General features: G+C 36.5%; 1 protein-coding gene and 1 long non-coding RNA gene across 2 annotated transcripts; one reads left to right on the forward strand and one right to left on the reverse strand.

Moving 5' to 3' along the window:
- Positions 1 to 118: 118 nt before the first annotated feature.
- LOC126598842 (uncharacterized) lies at positions 119 to 2,400 on the forward strand. The gene is made up of 5 exons (XM_050265203.1): positions 119 to 566; positions 1,042 to 1,386; positions 1,556 to 1,634; positions 1,926 to 2,019; positions 2,108 to 2,400. The coding sequence occupies exons 1-5, from the start codon at positions 225 to 227 to the stop codon at positions 2,169 to 2,171; spliced, it is 924 nt and encodes a 307-aa protein (XP_050121160.1). The 5' UTR covers positions 119 to 224; the 3' UTR covers positions 2,172 to 2,400.
- LOC126598843 (uncharacterized) lies at positions 1,986 to 4,148 on the reverse strand. Its single transcript, XR_007614992.1, has 2 exons — positions 3,579 to 4,148; positions 1,986 to 2,691 (listed from the first exon to the last, which is right to left on the reverse strand). It is a non-coding gene; the product is annotated as an uncharacterized LOC126598843 (long non-coding RNA).
- Positions 4,149 to 15,332: the final 11,184 nt, after the last annotated feature.

Here is a 15,332-nt window from a genome sequence, read left to right on the forward strand (position 1 = left end):
GTTTATAAAGCTAAAACAAAAATCCTCGTGGTCCGTTATTGGGGTTAAAATGTAATTAACCCAAAATAAATGTCACACATTTGTGTTACCAAACCACCATCGCGAAAACGACGTCGTTGTTGCCCCCTTGTTTCAATTGTATCAACAGTTCACAGAAAGCTGCAAAATTCGCAGCGGTGTCAGATTCCGTTCTCTTCTCCTCCTCCTCCTTCGCGGGGAGCAAAATGTCGAACCCCGGAGACCAAACCCTAGCCGCGACACCACCAGCAGCACCGCCAGCGGCAACCGAAGAAGAAGAAGCGGTGGCAGAACAGAGAGTCTCCGACAACGACAACGCCAGCGAGCAGTCCTCCCAGGAATGGGAGACCATGGCCCGAGCTTGGCTCTGCTCGTTCCCCGAGGCCAAAGCTGTCTCCATGGACGAGGTCGAAGCCTGGATCGACTCCAACTTCGATTTCATACCCCAAGGCATCAAGTCCATGCCCCGCGGCGACCTCTGCCACCGCCTCATTGCCATTCAGAATTGCATGCGACTCCCCAACCAGGACCCACATTCTCCAATTCAGGTTTAATTTTGTTAAATTTTCCAGAAAGAAAATTGGGTTTTTGTTAAAGGTCCAATCTTTGTGTGATTAAGCTAATTGGGATTAGATGAGATTTTTAGGCAAATTAGCGAAAGTTTTAGGTGCCTTCTGGCAGATTATAAGGCAAACGATCGGGCTTTTCGACTATAAACCCTTGAAAAGATTACAGTTTAGGGAAAAACACTTCGAACCTAATAATTTAGAAAAATACTTTTCTTGCTTTCCAATGGAGAAAGGTAACAGCGGAATTTCGCAACTAAGAATCAATTAGAGCCTGACAAGTAGATAGTTGAAGAGTTCTTTTCTCCAATTCAGCTCTTATGTTTCTGTAAAACTTATAGTTGTCATTGGTGTTTTTGCTAATTTACTAATGGAGTTTGGGAAATACACCATTGATGTTTGAATTGGTAATATTATGCAGATGTTTTGACATGGTTTCTGTAATGTTAAATGGCAGGATGGAAGGGAAGAAAACCAGGGTGATATTCCACATGCTCGATTTAAGCGCACCGATCAATGGAGACCGGCTTACATTTGGTTAGAATCGTTGGAGAAAGATGACGTGGTTAAGTCCAAAGATATAGCCGACTGGCTAACTGAGAACCCGGATATCCAAGCAGAGTTGTGCTCTAGGCATTCTAAGTATCATTTGATGCACTATATCAAGAAGTGCCATATGAAGATCCTGAAGAGGCGGGAAAAGAAGAAGGTAGTGGATACTTCTTGTTTTAGCCCAATTAGCCTAGAAAATTCCAAGCGTCTGTCTGAAGATGCAGATGCTTCTTCGATATGGACCACATCAGTAAGATTTTTTTTTTTCTTTTTGTCTCAGTAGTTTTTATTTTTTGTAACGGAGGATGCATCCACTTGGTGATCATAATCTATCAAAAGTTTCCGTTGACTGCTATTTATTTCTGAGTGCTGTTTGGATGGATCACAATTTACATGGTTATATTGCGTGTGTTGAACAGGGTATCAAGCAGCCTGACAAACCAGCCTCCCTAAAGGTTCACAAAGACGTGGCAATGAAACAAGAAGCTTTGCTGCCATGTATGTAACATTTTCTTTATAATCTGTGGAATATTTGAAAGCCATTCTGAATGGAATGACCGGTGTGCTTTTGTCTTTTCAAACAACATTCTCTAGTTTGGTTGCATTACAGAGAATGGAGCCATCACCTAAAATTGACAAACAAATAAGTTGAAGTCTGTCACGAGACCGAATAAACTCAGTTTAAAGGCTATAAATAGCCATATGGATTTGAAGTGCTATATAAGATGTTGCATTTTTCCTTCTTAATTGTCATTTGACCCAATTCTGTTGGTTTGACCGGCTTCCCAGCTCCACTCTCTGTATGCAATGCATTGATCAATGCACCTAAAGATGGTGACGCATATGTGATGAAACGAAAGGAAGCAATCCAGAAATATGAGATGTAAGTCAACGATTGATGTTTGGTGCTACATTTTATGCTCCAGAACACATTTCTGCTTGTTTTACCAATTATGTACATGTAATTTCAGATTAGTGGAGCTGGAGAAGCTGCTTGCCCCCACCTTTTTAAGGCGTGAAGTTGCAAACAAATGAAGGGATTATGAAACACCAGAGTCGCTCCTATGTCCTGCCTGCGCATTTGTAGTTCTGTAATGTAGAAAGAGCTTTGCTAACTCGTTACTAGTTTTGAGCTTTTAACTGATCCGAATGATAGTTCTCCTTAGGAAAACCGAGATACAACTTCTCCTAGATTATATATTTCCCGTATAGTTGTACCGATACTACTTCTCGTAGATTAATGAATCGTGAACCTTGACTTGCACTGGATTTTAATTTCATCAACTGAATATGCTATGTTGCAAGAGCATGATACAGAGAATATGCTCTGATCAATCTATATGTATATATTGCTTAGGGACAGCCGTGTGTTTGGTATGTGTTCCCACTGACTGCGTGCTTACCGACTTGGAATCGGAAGTCATGAATCAGAATGATACCTGGATGTTTAGGTACGAGATGTGTGAAGAGGGTTCATACCTTACATGCTCCTTCTTGTCCTACAGATTTGGATATAAGAAAACACCGTGTGTCAGGTCAATCGGCTACCCTTGTACTGCAAGATTATAATAATAGTTAATTAGGAATATGGTTATGTTTAATATTTAAAAATTTGATTGTTTATTACCTAAAAAAATAAGAAATAGGAGTGAGACTGCTTTTGCATGTTTTTTTTTTAATTTTTATTATTAATACAACGATTTATTAAACTAAAGATTGATTGAGAATTTTAGTTAAGTCAAACAATGAGTTCAGCCAATCATAATAAATTAGTATTTAACTCGACATCACCATGAATCCAACTTGTTTTTTATTTGAATTTGTGATCTGTAAATTTGTATGCGTTAGCGTTTTGTCAGATCTATGAACGTGCATAGCTTTTATGGTGAAATGAACAATAAGGTGAAAAGAAAACCCTTAGCTACTTTATGCGAAAGCTTCCTTGATTTGGAGGACTTATTTGCCTTATTTAGAAGCTATCGTGAAATTTTTGACTAATAACACGACGTCACATTTTTAATTTTAAGTCCTCACTCACATAATATTGCATATTTGATTTGAAACACCGCTACATTGACATTCCAAGTTCTTGTAGAATTCATGAGCTGGCAAAGTGCTGCATCAATTTGACAAGAGAAGATTAGCTAAATGATATATAATTGTAACTACACTAAGGGGTGATGAAGTGGATTAAACTTCACAATAACTAGTCATAGTAATTTAGATCAAATTCACTTTTAATAAGAATCGAACTTAAGACCTCTCATCCCCATTACTCAATCCAATATCAAATTTCTCGTTAAGACTAAAATATTATTCATTCTCGAATAATTGTGTGGGGTCAAACCAATTGAGTATGAGAGATACACTAATCAGAAGAATTTGAATTCAAAACACAATTGTATTTAACAGATTAACAACTCTAAAAACGTAGACACTTACCCACGTTTGTGAAATGCTCTCATCTGTGAGCCTCTCCTGCTTGCCTTTTTTCCCTGTTTACCTTCATCCCTTCTCTCTTCCTCCTGCAGATCTACCCTTTCCCTCTATCCAGTATCACGCCATGCCCTTTAACCCTCTATTCCCCTAGTCTTCCTAACCATCTTCCACCCTGCAATTATTTCTCTCTCCTCAGTGAAAGCAACCTGGACCTCCTGCTAATCGGTGGAAAATCATTCTTTCGATCTCTGTTTTTCTGCTGCTGCCTCGATTGTTGATGTAGATGGTTGCGGCCTCGTAACCCATCTGAGATAATTTGGTAATTCTTCCCAAAATTCTGTAACTTTCCACAATTTTGTTAATTTGTACCAGCAAATCTCTAGGGTTGTCTGTGTTCTTGATTTTCTGGGTATCCTAGCATTTGATCTGTCAGGAGATTGTGTCAAATTTTTATATGTTAGGTATGCGTTCTGTCAACATTTCTAAAGGTGTAGTGCTTGTTATTGGAAGCTGTTGGTTCTCTGCCTTCTCAATCCGTATTATTTTTAAATATGAATATAGTTGTGTGGAATTCTAGAGGATTTGGCTGCACCAAATTTTAGAATAATGTTACTAATTTAAAGCAAAACCACAAATTGGAGATTCTTGCAATTTGGATTTTTATCTAACAGCTACAAACATCCCTTTAAAGCAAGGTATAAAATATCGATCGGAAATATCGGTAGTCCAAAAACACGGAAATTACGATGGAAATATCAGGATATTATCGATATCGATAAAAATTAAATAAAAATCACGGAAATTGTAAGAAAAACTTGGAAATTTTTATTGAAACTTTGCAGGATGTTTATTTAGTCAATTATCTATTAGTTTATCACAAAAAATTGGAAGGAAATGCATTGCATGATAGATATAACTGATTTAAGTTGATTATATAGGGAGCTGACAAATATTGTGAGTGTAGAAAATATGTAGTAATTAATGAAAGAAGTTTAAACACACCATAATCATTTATATATAATGAATTAGTATAATATTTTACCCTTTATACATTGCATGGTAAGATACATGAGTGACTTAGCAAGGTCTAAAATATCGATGATATCGGAAATATCGGTAGTCCAAAAACATGGAAATTTCTATGGAAATATCAGGATATTATGGATATTTTAGACCATGCTTTAAAGTTATAATAATTATAGCCGTTAGATAAAAATCCAATGGTCCACAATGATTGGTCAGGAAGATCCTCTCCATTAGCTCAAGGGAGGATCCAAATCCCTTTTTGTGGCCAAATCGCTGGGCTTTCCTTCATTTAAAATAGTGGATGCTAATGGGTTCTCTGGAGGGTTATTGTAATACCCTGAAAATTTTAAGTATATGAATTTGAATTATGAATATGTGGAGAAAATCGAAAATAAATCGATTTATGGTTATGAAAATTTAATTGAGAAATTTTATAATTTTGTTATTGGAAATTATTATAATTTACGTCGTAAAATTTATCGATAAGTGAAAAAGATGAAAATGCCCTTAGTTGGTTTAACGTAACTATATGAGGATGTATTTTATCCTCATATATTTGATCATATTTCTTGGCATCTTTGGATAGAGCTCGATCTCACGAATGCATAGGCGCAAACTGTTTGTGATATGCCACGTGTGTGGCTGGGATGAAAGGAAAAGAAAAGAAAAGAGGGAGATGGACGACTGGGATAAGAAAGAGAGAAAGGAGGAATGGGACCGGCCAATCAGGAAGAGAGGAAATGAGGGGAAAGGAGGGAGAAGAAAATGAGGGGGAAACGTTTCCCCTTGACCCGCATGACCCGACCCGTTCTTCCATATTTTTCGATGGTTTTCCATCGGATTTCCAACGAATTGGACTGATTTATCATGCCCAATCATCATCTTGCCACTCCCTCTTCCATTTTCACCTAAAATTTGAAGGAATTTGGGGGTAATTTGGTGAAGAACCGATGGTGGGTGTTCCGAAGCCACGACGGGAATTCATCCATTTTCGAAGGGATTTTCGTCAACCATCACCACCTTTAGGTGTCTTTGGAGTCCAGGAACAAAGCCCAATCAACATTAGGGGGGGCGGAGCGACATAATGGACGAATCGAAGTTCACTCTTTTAGGGTTTTCTGGCGGTTCTTGGTGATTTCAGGCCACTTCTGGCCAAACTAGGCTTCGGCCCAGGAATGAAAATTGCTCCCCTCATTGAGATATACAATTTTGTAAAATTTGGCAATTTTTAGAAATAGTTGATTTTTCGGCGAGTCGGGGTGATCGGCAGCCGCGTGCGGCGGCACGTGGTGGCAGCGCATGGGTTGAGACCCCACCTGCTCTTCCTAGACTAATTTGAATACCCTGATTCCATATATGACGTTCGATTGACGAAATCTCGTCGCATGACTATAGTTTTGATAAGGACCGCTATTTGGATATTATATGAATCGATGATCCGACCGTTGGATCGTCACCAAAATTTAACACGTAATAGTACGTAATATTTGAGGACAATAGGAACTTACGGATCTTCCCGAATTAGATTTCTAAGTTTGTAAAATCAAACGTTGGCCGCCACTTGAATTTGCGATTGGTGGAGATCCAACCATTGGATCGTAATGAAATTTTAGTATGTTGTTCTAGAGGCATAATGTGGATGTTGAGAAGTTACAAAGCATAAATATGATAGGCGGATCTTCCGGTTTAGATTTCTAGGGTTGTGAACCCTATCCTCGATCTTGATCGACGGTTGACTTTTTATAGTCAACTAAATCGAGTTTCTAGTGTGCCGTTTATCTTAGAGTGATGTTGACATTTCATGAAGCTTAGTGGGCTCATTGCGACTGCAGGTGTTTTGTTTTACGTATGAGTGATTATAATATCGGTGATTTATATTGAATTGTTATTTTATGTTATTGTCATTGATCTATGTTTGTGAATTGTGAACTACGATTGGCTTGATCCCTTCGAAGGGTACGTAGGCAGTCTAATGAGAAGTTAGATGCAGCCATAAAATAAATGAGATTAAATTTTAGTGGAAAATCGTCAAATTGAGAAATGTTAGAATGGTTATTAACATAAAGGGTAACTATGACATTTTTGGCCTACCACTAAAGGTAAATTATGAAATAAAGCGAGGCGTTATAGTTATGGCTTCTTTGGGATAACAGTAAAGTTCATATTGATATTATTGGCACCACTGATCAATCCATCTCAGTTTGTGTGAGGGGAGCTGGTTATAACCCCTGGTTGCTTACGTTCATTTATGCTAGCCCTTGTATTGTGAAGAGAAGAAAATTGTGGGATTACCTTAATGGTGTAGTTGACTACCACCAAATGTTATGGATGCTAGCAAGGGATTTTAATGAAATGTTAGAGGTGGGTGATAAGCTAGGTGGTGCTCCTTTTTGTAGGATCAAGGACTTTAAAGCTTGGGTGGATACAAATAATTTGTTGGACTAAGGATATGTTGATCCTAAATTCACTTGGACTAACAAGAAAACTCTAGAAAGAATTGATAGATGATTATGTAATATGGCTTGGAGAAACTTATTCTCAGAGGCAAGTGTTTTCCACTTACCACATACCAAATCTGATCATTGTCCTCTCAAAATCAGTCTTCAATCTACTCATGTCCCCAATCCTCTTCAAAGACCTTTTAGATTTAAGGCTATGTGGCTTGGGCATGATGCTTTTGATGAGCTTATTGTAGAAAACTAGAGTAATTCTCATGGTTCTGCTTTGGACAAAACTTGTGCTCTAGTTGAGCCCCTGAAAAGATGGAATGTTCATGTCTTCAAGCAGAAGAAGAAGAAGCTCCTTAGACGCATTGATGGTATCCATAAAACACTATGTAGAGGCCCAAACAATTTTCTTCTCAACTTGGAACGGGAATTAATTTCAGAGTTCAACAAAATTTTAAATTAGGAAGCTGTCTTCTGGCATCAAAAGTCTAGATTGAAATGGTTACAAGACGGTGACCGTAATACTTAATTTTTCCATCTTACCATGATTGTGAGAAGAAGGAGAAATTGAATTGAGGGACTGAAGAATGATTATGGTGATTGGATTGTAGACCATGATGACCTGAAAAGTCTTGTTGTGGAGTACTTTCAAACATTCTTCTTTCATGGAAATGGTCTAGACAGGTTAATTCTCTACCTAAACTTTTTCCTTCTATTCATTTGGATGATATTGGATCACTTAATAGAAAGATTGACCATGCGGAGGTTAAGGATAGCCTTTTCAGTATTGGAGGTACTAAAGCATCGGGTATCGATGGGTTTCCTACTTACTTTTATCAAGCTCAATGGGGCAGATGTGCAAGTGATATTGTTGATATGGTTAAAATAACATTTCAAACTCATAAATTGCCTTATGGTTTGAACAGTACGTTAATTGCTTTTGTGCCTAAAATTGAGAACCCTCAAAGGATGAGGCTCAGGCCTCTTCTCCTTGGATTGATAAGCCCAAATCAAGCTAGCTTTGTCCCTGGTAGACATATAACGGATAATATTCTCATTGCACAAGAGATTCTTTATAAGTTTAGAAAGTCCAAGGGTAAGAAAGGTTTTTTAGCATGGAAAATTGATTTGTCTAAGGCTTATGACCGCTTAAACTGGAGCTTTATCAGTGGTGTGCTCTATGAGATTGGCTTGCCTGAAAGTTTGATTCATCTTATCATGGACTGCATATCCTCTGTTAATTACCAGGTTTGTGTTAATGGTGAATTAACTGAGAGCTTTACGCCTAGTAATGGTATTAGCCAATGGGATCATTTGTCCCCTTATATTTTTGTACTTTGTGTTGAGAAGTTGTCACATGTTATTACTAATGAAGTCAATTCTGGTAAGTGGAAACATGTCAAGGCTTCTTAGTTTGGTCCCCGTGCCTCTCATCTTTTCTTTGCAGATGATCTTATGCTTTTTGCAGATGCAACACCAAAACAATCTAGGGTGATGAAGAGATGTATTGAAAATTTCTTCTTGGCATCTGGCCAAGCAGTCAACTTTGAGAAATCTATGTTGTATTGTTCTCCTAATACTTGTGCAAATGAGGCTAGAGAAATAAGTGCTATTTGTGGATCTTCTCTATCTGATAATCTTGGAAATTATTAGGGATGCCATTGATCCAATGTAGAGTCTCTAAATCAACTTATAAGGGTGATATTGATAAAGTTCAGAGTAGACTTTCTTCTTGGAAGAGTAATATCCTTTCAATGGCTAGAAGAGCCACCTTAATCCAAGCAGTCACCTTTGCTACACCGGTGTATGTTATGCAAACCACTAAGCTTCCAGTTAGTGTATGCGAGCATTTGGATAAGTTGAACATAAACTTCTTTTGGGGGGACTCTCAACAGAAAAAGAAAATTCATTTATGTCAATGGAACCTTGTTTGCAGGCCCAAGTGAGTTAGAGGTGTGGGATTAAAGAAAACGACAGAGATGAACCAAGCTTTGTTGGCTAAAATTGGATAGAGAATTCATGTTAAGGATACAAGTCTCCGGGCGAAAATCTATGAGGCGAAATACTTGCAAGGGAACTTTATTTTGGATACTAAATTACATGAGAAGTCTGACTGCTCATACACTTGGAAAGGAATTCTTTATGGAACTAACTTGTTGCACAAAGGAATGAAATGGAGAATTGGAAAAGGTGATGGTGTCAAGTTTGGAAAGACCCTTGGGTGTTGAATGCTCCTTTTATTAATTATATTGATGCTAATAACTTTCATGAGGAGGATTTTCCAATCTCTTGTTTCTTTCGGGATGGTTGGTGGGATGTTAGTAAGCTAAGATATGCTTTTCTAGAAAACTTGGTCCGAAAAATTATCAGTTGGCCTGTTGGGACTATTGGTGCTGGAGAGGACAAACTTATATGGAGATGCACTTCAAATGGAACTTTCACCATAAAGACTAACTGTAATGTGTTATATGATTCTTCCTCTAACTCATTGGTTAAGGTAAATTACTTACTAATGAGCAAAGAACCAAAAGGAATTTAACTATGGATTCCTCTTGCAACCTTTGTTCTTGGCCTTTGGAGACCATTACACATATTCTAAGGGAGTGTAGCAAAGCTGAATGCATTGGGATATTCTACGAATTCCTTCTCAATTATGCAATACTTTTAATTTGGACTTGAAAGCTTGGTTGATGGCTAACGTGACGTCCAAGGTAATGGGTCTAGCAAGATAGCATGAAATTGTTTGTTTGTCTTTGTTTGCTGGTATATCTAGAAATGGAGGAACCACCAAATTTTTGAAGTGGATTTTTCCCTCCCTAGTGATCCTAAAAAGGTTATTGTTGGAGCTGCCTTTGAATGGATAGATTCCCTTCTAAAAATTGATAGACCACCTCCTCAAATGCATGTTATGTTGAAGTGAGAGCCTCCTATTCTTGGTTGGCATAAATTGAATGTGGATGGATCTAGAAAAATGGTTTCGAGCAACATCGGTGCTAGAGGAATTCTCCGTGACCACAAAGGTTGCTTGGGAGGTTTCTCTATTAATCTAGGTCAAGGGTAGATTATTGATGTTGAAGTTTGGGGATTATATTTTGAACTCCAGCTTGCTATTGAAAAGACATATCTAAGTTAATCATCGAGATGAACTCTTCCTCTACTGTTTTATTGTTGAATGAGTCTGTACAAGATACTTTCCACCCCCTTGCAACCCTTTTGAAGAGTTGTAGGGATTTGATGAGACGGATTGAGCATTGTGAGCTAACATATCTTCAGGGAAGTGAATAATGTTGCAGATCAGCTAGCCAAATGAAGTTACAATTTGAACCTTGGGTTGTATTCTTTTCAGTCTTCTCCCCAGTGACTTATGCAACATCTAATGGATGATATTGTTGGTGCCCCTATGGACCGCTTTATTGTTATTAATGATATATATTAGTTTGTCTGGATGTCTTCACCCTCTCTATTCACCAATAAAAAAAAAAAACATAATATTAATTTCGTGGGCCTAAGCTTCTTAAACAATATTTGCACTCCTGTCTACAGCATCGTCTCACAAAATATGCTGTGATCAATTTACATATTAATATTTGATCACGTTTTCCTTTTTTTGCATAAAGAATTAATTTCTTGTGCCTATTTGCAGTAAAGATAAGATATCCTGTTTGGAATTATATAAATGAGTAAAATAAAATGAGAGGCACGTGACCTGTTTTTTTATGTCGAACTGAACCATGTGACCTAGACATTATCCGCATTTCCTAATTTCTAACGCTATATTTGGATGAGGGAAATAAATTTGGAATTTGGATAAAAGTCGGAATTTGTAAATTGACATGCACGAATTCTCTTGTTTGGATTCATAAACATAGAAATTTAGAATTTCCGCGTAGAAAAAAACTTGGAATTTGGGACCTCCAATTCCCAAGTTTTAATTCCATATACATAGGTGTCATTTCCCAATTTCTATGATTGTGAGCTTAAAAATAACAAATTCTGTATTCAATTTCATTGTTCTTTTAGGCAAACCAAACAAGAAAATTCACAAATTCTAGAAAATAAAATCCCGTCATTTTAAAATTCCTTGGTAATCTTAAATTTCTTCATCCAAATATAATGTAAAAGATATTTGGGGATTTGACCAAAAAGATATTAAGTATCGATACATGTAAACAGTATAAATTTGAATTATTTTGATGGGAAACATTAAGGAAATTCTTTTAAGTTTGAGATTTTTTATGAACTCTCCACCACCTCATGTTTTTAGCGTAATTCATGTGACAACATCATAAAACCTTGTGCCAGACATGAAGTGGCGTATAGTTTATGGAGAGTCTCACTTTGAGAGTCTCCTTAGCATTTCTCTTATTTTAATTATTGAGTTTCATGCGTTACTAAAATATTTGTATGAAAATCATTTCACTCCTTAAGTTTCTCCTGTGTTTATTTACAGATAATACTTAAAAACTTGTAATCAAATACTTAAAAATCTTGATCGACAAAGAAACTAGTTGATCTGATTCTCTCTCACTTCTAGCGCGTTAGGGTGGTTTGAGAGTGAGGTGCTTAAAAAAAAAAAGCACCCATGAAAAAAAGTTGTGAGGGTTTTAGGTGTTTGGTAAACTAAAAAAAAAGGGCTTATTTTGGAAGCTGCTGTGAGAATAAGCTGAAATCAAAGGAAAAAGCTGAAGCAGCTATTTGTAGCTTTGGAAAACTGGCTTTTTTTCAAAGCACACGGAGCTACAGTGCTCCTTTAATGAAAAGACCCACTATCAGACTGTTTTTTTTTTCTTTTCCAAAAGCACTTTTACAAAAAAGTTTACCAAACACTCAGCTGATTTATTTCACAGCCGCTTATTCTCACAACACAACCGTTTATTCTTACAGCACAGCCGCTTATTCTCACAGCAGTTTTTTTTCAACGCACAGCAATACCAAACCAGCCCTTAGTATTACTATGGGCCCACTTTTAAATTTATAGGGTAATGTAGGGCTGGTTTGGTATTGCTGTGCTTTGAAAAAAAACTGTTGTGAGAATAAGCGGCTGTGCTGTGAGAATAAGCGGCTGTGAAATAAATCAGCAGAGTGTTTGGTAAACTTTTTTGTAAAAGTGTTTTTGGAAAAAAAAAAGCAGTCTAATAGTGAGTCTTTTCATTAAAGAAGCACTGTAGCTCCATGTGCTTTGAAAAAAAGCCAGTTTTCCAAAGCTGCAAATAGCAGCTTCAGCTTTTTCCTTTGATTTCAGCTTATTCTCACAGCAGCTTCCAAAATAAGCCATTTTTTTTTCAGTTTACCAAACACCTAAAACCCTCACAGCTTTTTTTCATGGGTGCTTTTTTTTTAAGCACCTCACTCCCAAACTAGGTCGTAGTCCCATACTCTTTATTTATTGGTGTTGTTTTTAATTCCAAATGGTACACAAAGAAAGGTTGTCACTAATCACTAATCAAAGATGGAAAAGGAGTTCACTTGGTCATACCTTGCTGTCAAGATAATCTCCCCACGAGGGCGAGGGTACGTGGATGTTTTAAGATTTGAAATGTTTCATATGGTGGTTTAATCGTAGCTTCTTTTGTTTGTATGCTTTACAAAAAATAATAAAAAGGTGGAGGATAATGTGTCTTTCACTTATCATTTGTCCCTTCCCTACAATTGAAAATCATTGTAGAGATTTGGAGATCAATCTTTGGGAATCAATGCAAATAAAAAATATTATTATTATTGTCCTCGTCGTTATTATTATTATTAGGCTAATGTTAAGAAGATCAAATTTCTAAATTAAATTTTGTAAATCAAATAGCATGGATGCTGATGATTGAATTATTATAAGTGTTGATTAACATACCTATTTCTTTTTTATGACACATAGTTTGATTTGCAAATTTAGTTTAAAAATTTAATTACCCTAACATTGTCATTATTATTATTATTGTTGTTGTTGTTGTTGATGTAAATTGTAGATTGCTTTAGTGAGTCCGACTTTCTTTTCGTACTTCCTACTTTTCGGATTGTATCACTTATAAAAAAATTGTCATTATTAAGGGCATTATTCTCATGTTCATTGACATGAAATGAGTTGGAATTGATACTAAAACTAGGGAGAGTGATTTTCATATATATATTATTTTTTTGTTTTAATCTTTTATAAATGGGGGTAAGGCTAGCCGACATTCACCTCTCCCAGACTCTGCGTAAAGCGGGAGCCTTGTGCACTGGGTACGACCTTTAATCTTTTATAAATTTCTCTTTAATTATGGTTGTGATTTCGTCTAATTTATTCAATTTGATAGTCTTAAATAAAAAGAGATGTGTGTAAAAAGCTAAAACAGATGTGTGAAAATCACTTCCCTAAACCTATTTCGCTTCATAACCTATCTTATGTATGATAGGGGTGCAACTTGGGCAGGATGGCCGAGTTAGACAGTCAACTCAACCCTAACCCAACATTCACAATCTTGGTTTGGGTTAAGTTCGGGTTCATGTGGATTTATTCGCGTTCCAGTTATTGGGTTCGAGCTTACTTGGTTTAGGTTTAGGTTTGCCCAACTTTATCAAGTTCAATCTTGTAACACCTTATTCAGCAAGATTTTATCAAATTTTTACCACAACGTAGATATGTATTAGTTATAATTCGATTTTACAAATCATCATCCACACAAAACTAAACTACGTAGTGTGGACTTTAATGTTTCAACCATACAAAGTTGGAATAAAATTACAAGAGAATACCAAAGTTTCACTTTCAACCAAAAGAAACAAAAAAGGAACATTGTCTTTCATTGTACAAATAAAAACCAATTATACCTTGCCTATATAATATGAAGTGGAATGAGTAATATGTACATGAGAGAATTTGGGCTAGAAATCGGGTTAGGTTTGAGTTGACATGAATGGGCAAGGAATCAACCCAACCCAACCTAATAAATGACCGATTGAGGCCGGGTTGAGTTTGAGCAAGTTTTTACTTCATTTTAACCCACTCAATCATGTTTAAAACTGAATTGAGTATAGACAGATTCAGATTAACCCAACCTAAGTTGCACCTATGGAGCCAAAAAAAATCACAAGGCGACACGTGGATTTTTGACAAAAAAAGACAAAACTACCCTTGAGGTATACCGGGATTCCTACGTGCAATCAGCAGACAATTATCCTTCAACCAAGTCAAAAGTGCCCAAAATAGGTATCAACTTAAAACCTAATTTATTCATACATTTCCCATTTCATTATTTAGCTAATCAATTAGCTAAATAATATACTTATTCCTTTCATATTTCCTAAAATTGACTAATTAAGGGATTAATTACCTAATCAATCCCTTAATTATCAACTAAACCTCCAAATTATAACCAAAAACCCACTAGGGCCGGCCATGCCCTTTATTTTCTGTTTGTTGCTGCCATTTTCTCCCCCTTTTTATGACATTCAAATAGCTAGTTAATTAGGTTATTACTATTTGCTAATTAACTAGCCAATTATTTCCATAACTCCCCAAAATAACTAGCCCATTATCTCCATAACCCCCCAAAATAAATCACCATTTCCTCTCCTATAAATTGGGTCCCATTTTTACAAAACACTAGTTCCAATTCTCTTACAAAAAATCCCAAATATTCTAAACACTATTTCTCTCTAAAATTCTAACTTTGGCATCGGAGGTTCTTCGGCCAAAGCCCCCCCCATTCATCGTGGGCGCGTGAGGCTCTTGGCCTTAACCTAAGGTGCTAGTTGTTTTGTAGGTGCAAAATCGTCCAAGATCGAAGAGGAGAAAATTTGCATCCACAGCACCCTTAATATTTACTAACATAAGATTTTGTTACCATTTCGATTCCTTGCTATCCTTGTATTTACTAACAGGTACACTTTTTTTTTAAATGTGGTTCTCAATCTCATAAATGTAATTCGTAAACTAATACTTGAAAAACTAAAAATAAATTGATTAGGTAAGAATATTTGACAATTTCTCGTTCTGCACTAGCTCATTTCATGACTTTTCTCGTTTCAAGAGTGTTCTAATTTCTACATTCTCACGTGGTAGTATAATAGTATTTATAAACTGGCAAGAACGTTCTCGCAGCATGTCGACACCTTATGCAAAAAGTTTTCATTTTCCTTGTGGTCTCTTCCTTGTTCCTTCATGCCGAAGGGCAAAAGCATCCAGATTAATCTTATAAAAGTAACATTTTCTGCTAAAAAAAACCATGTAGAAAACGTTGATGCGATTCTTAAATGAAGCCGGCCAAAGGAAAAGCCAATAAAAATTAATTTTTAAAAAATTAATAAATAA

The sequence above is a fragment of the Malus sylvestris genome, chromosome 14, assembly GCF_916048215.2.
Source record: "Malus sylvestris chromosome 14, drMalSylv7.2, whole genome shotgun sequence".
NCBI lineage: Eukaryota > Viridiplantae > Streptophyta > Magnoliopsida > Rosales > Rosaceae > Malus > Malus sylvestris.

What these genes read in the sequence shown, in the direction of transcription:
- LOC126598842 (XM_050265203.1), top strand. Translation starts at nt 225, where the DNA reads ATGTCGAACCCCGGAGACCAAACCCTAGCCGCGACACCACCAGCAGCA. An exon ending in CTTCGATATGGACCACATCA is followed by an intron (nt 1,387 to 1,555) that starts GTAAGATTTTTT and finishes TGTGTTGAACAG; the next exon opens with GGTATCAAGCAGCCTGACAA. An exon ending in GCAATCCAGAAATATGAGAT is followed by an intron (nt 2,020 to 2,107) that starts GTAAGTCAACGA and finishes ATGTAATTTCAG; the next exon opens with ATTAGTGGAGCTGGAGAAGC.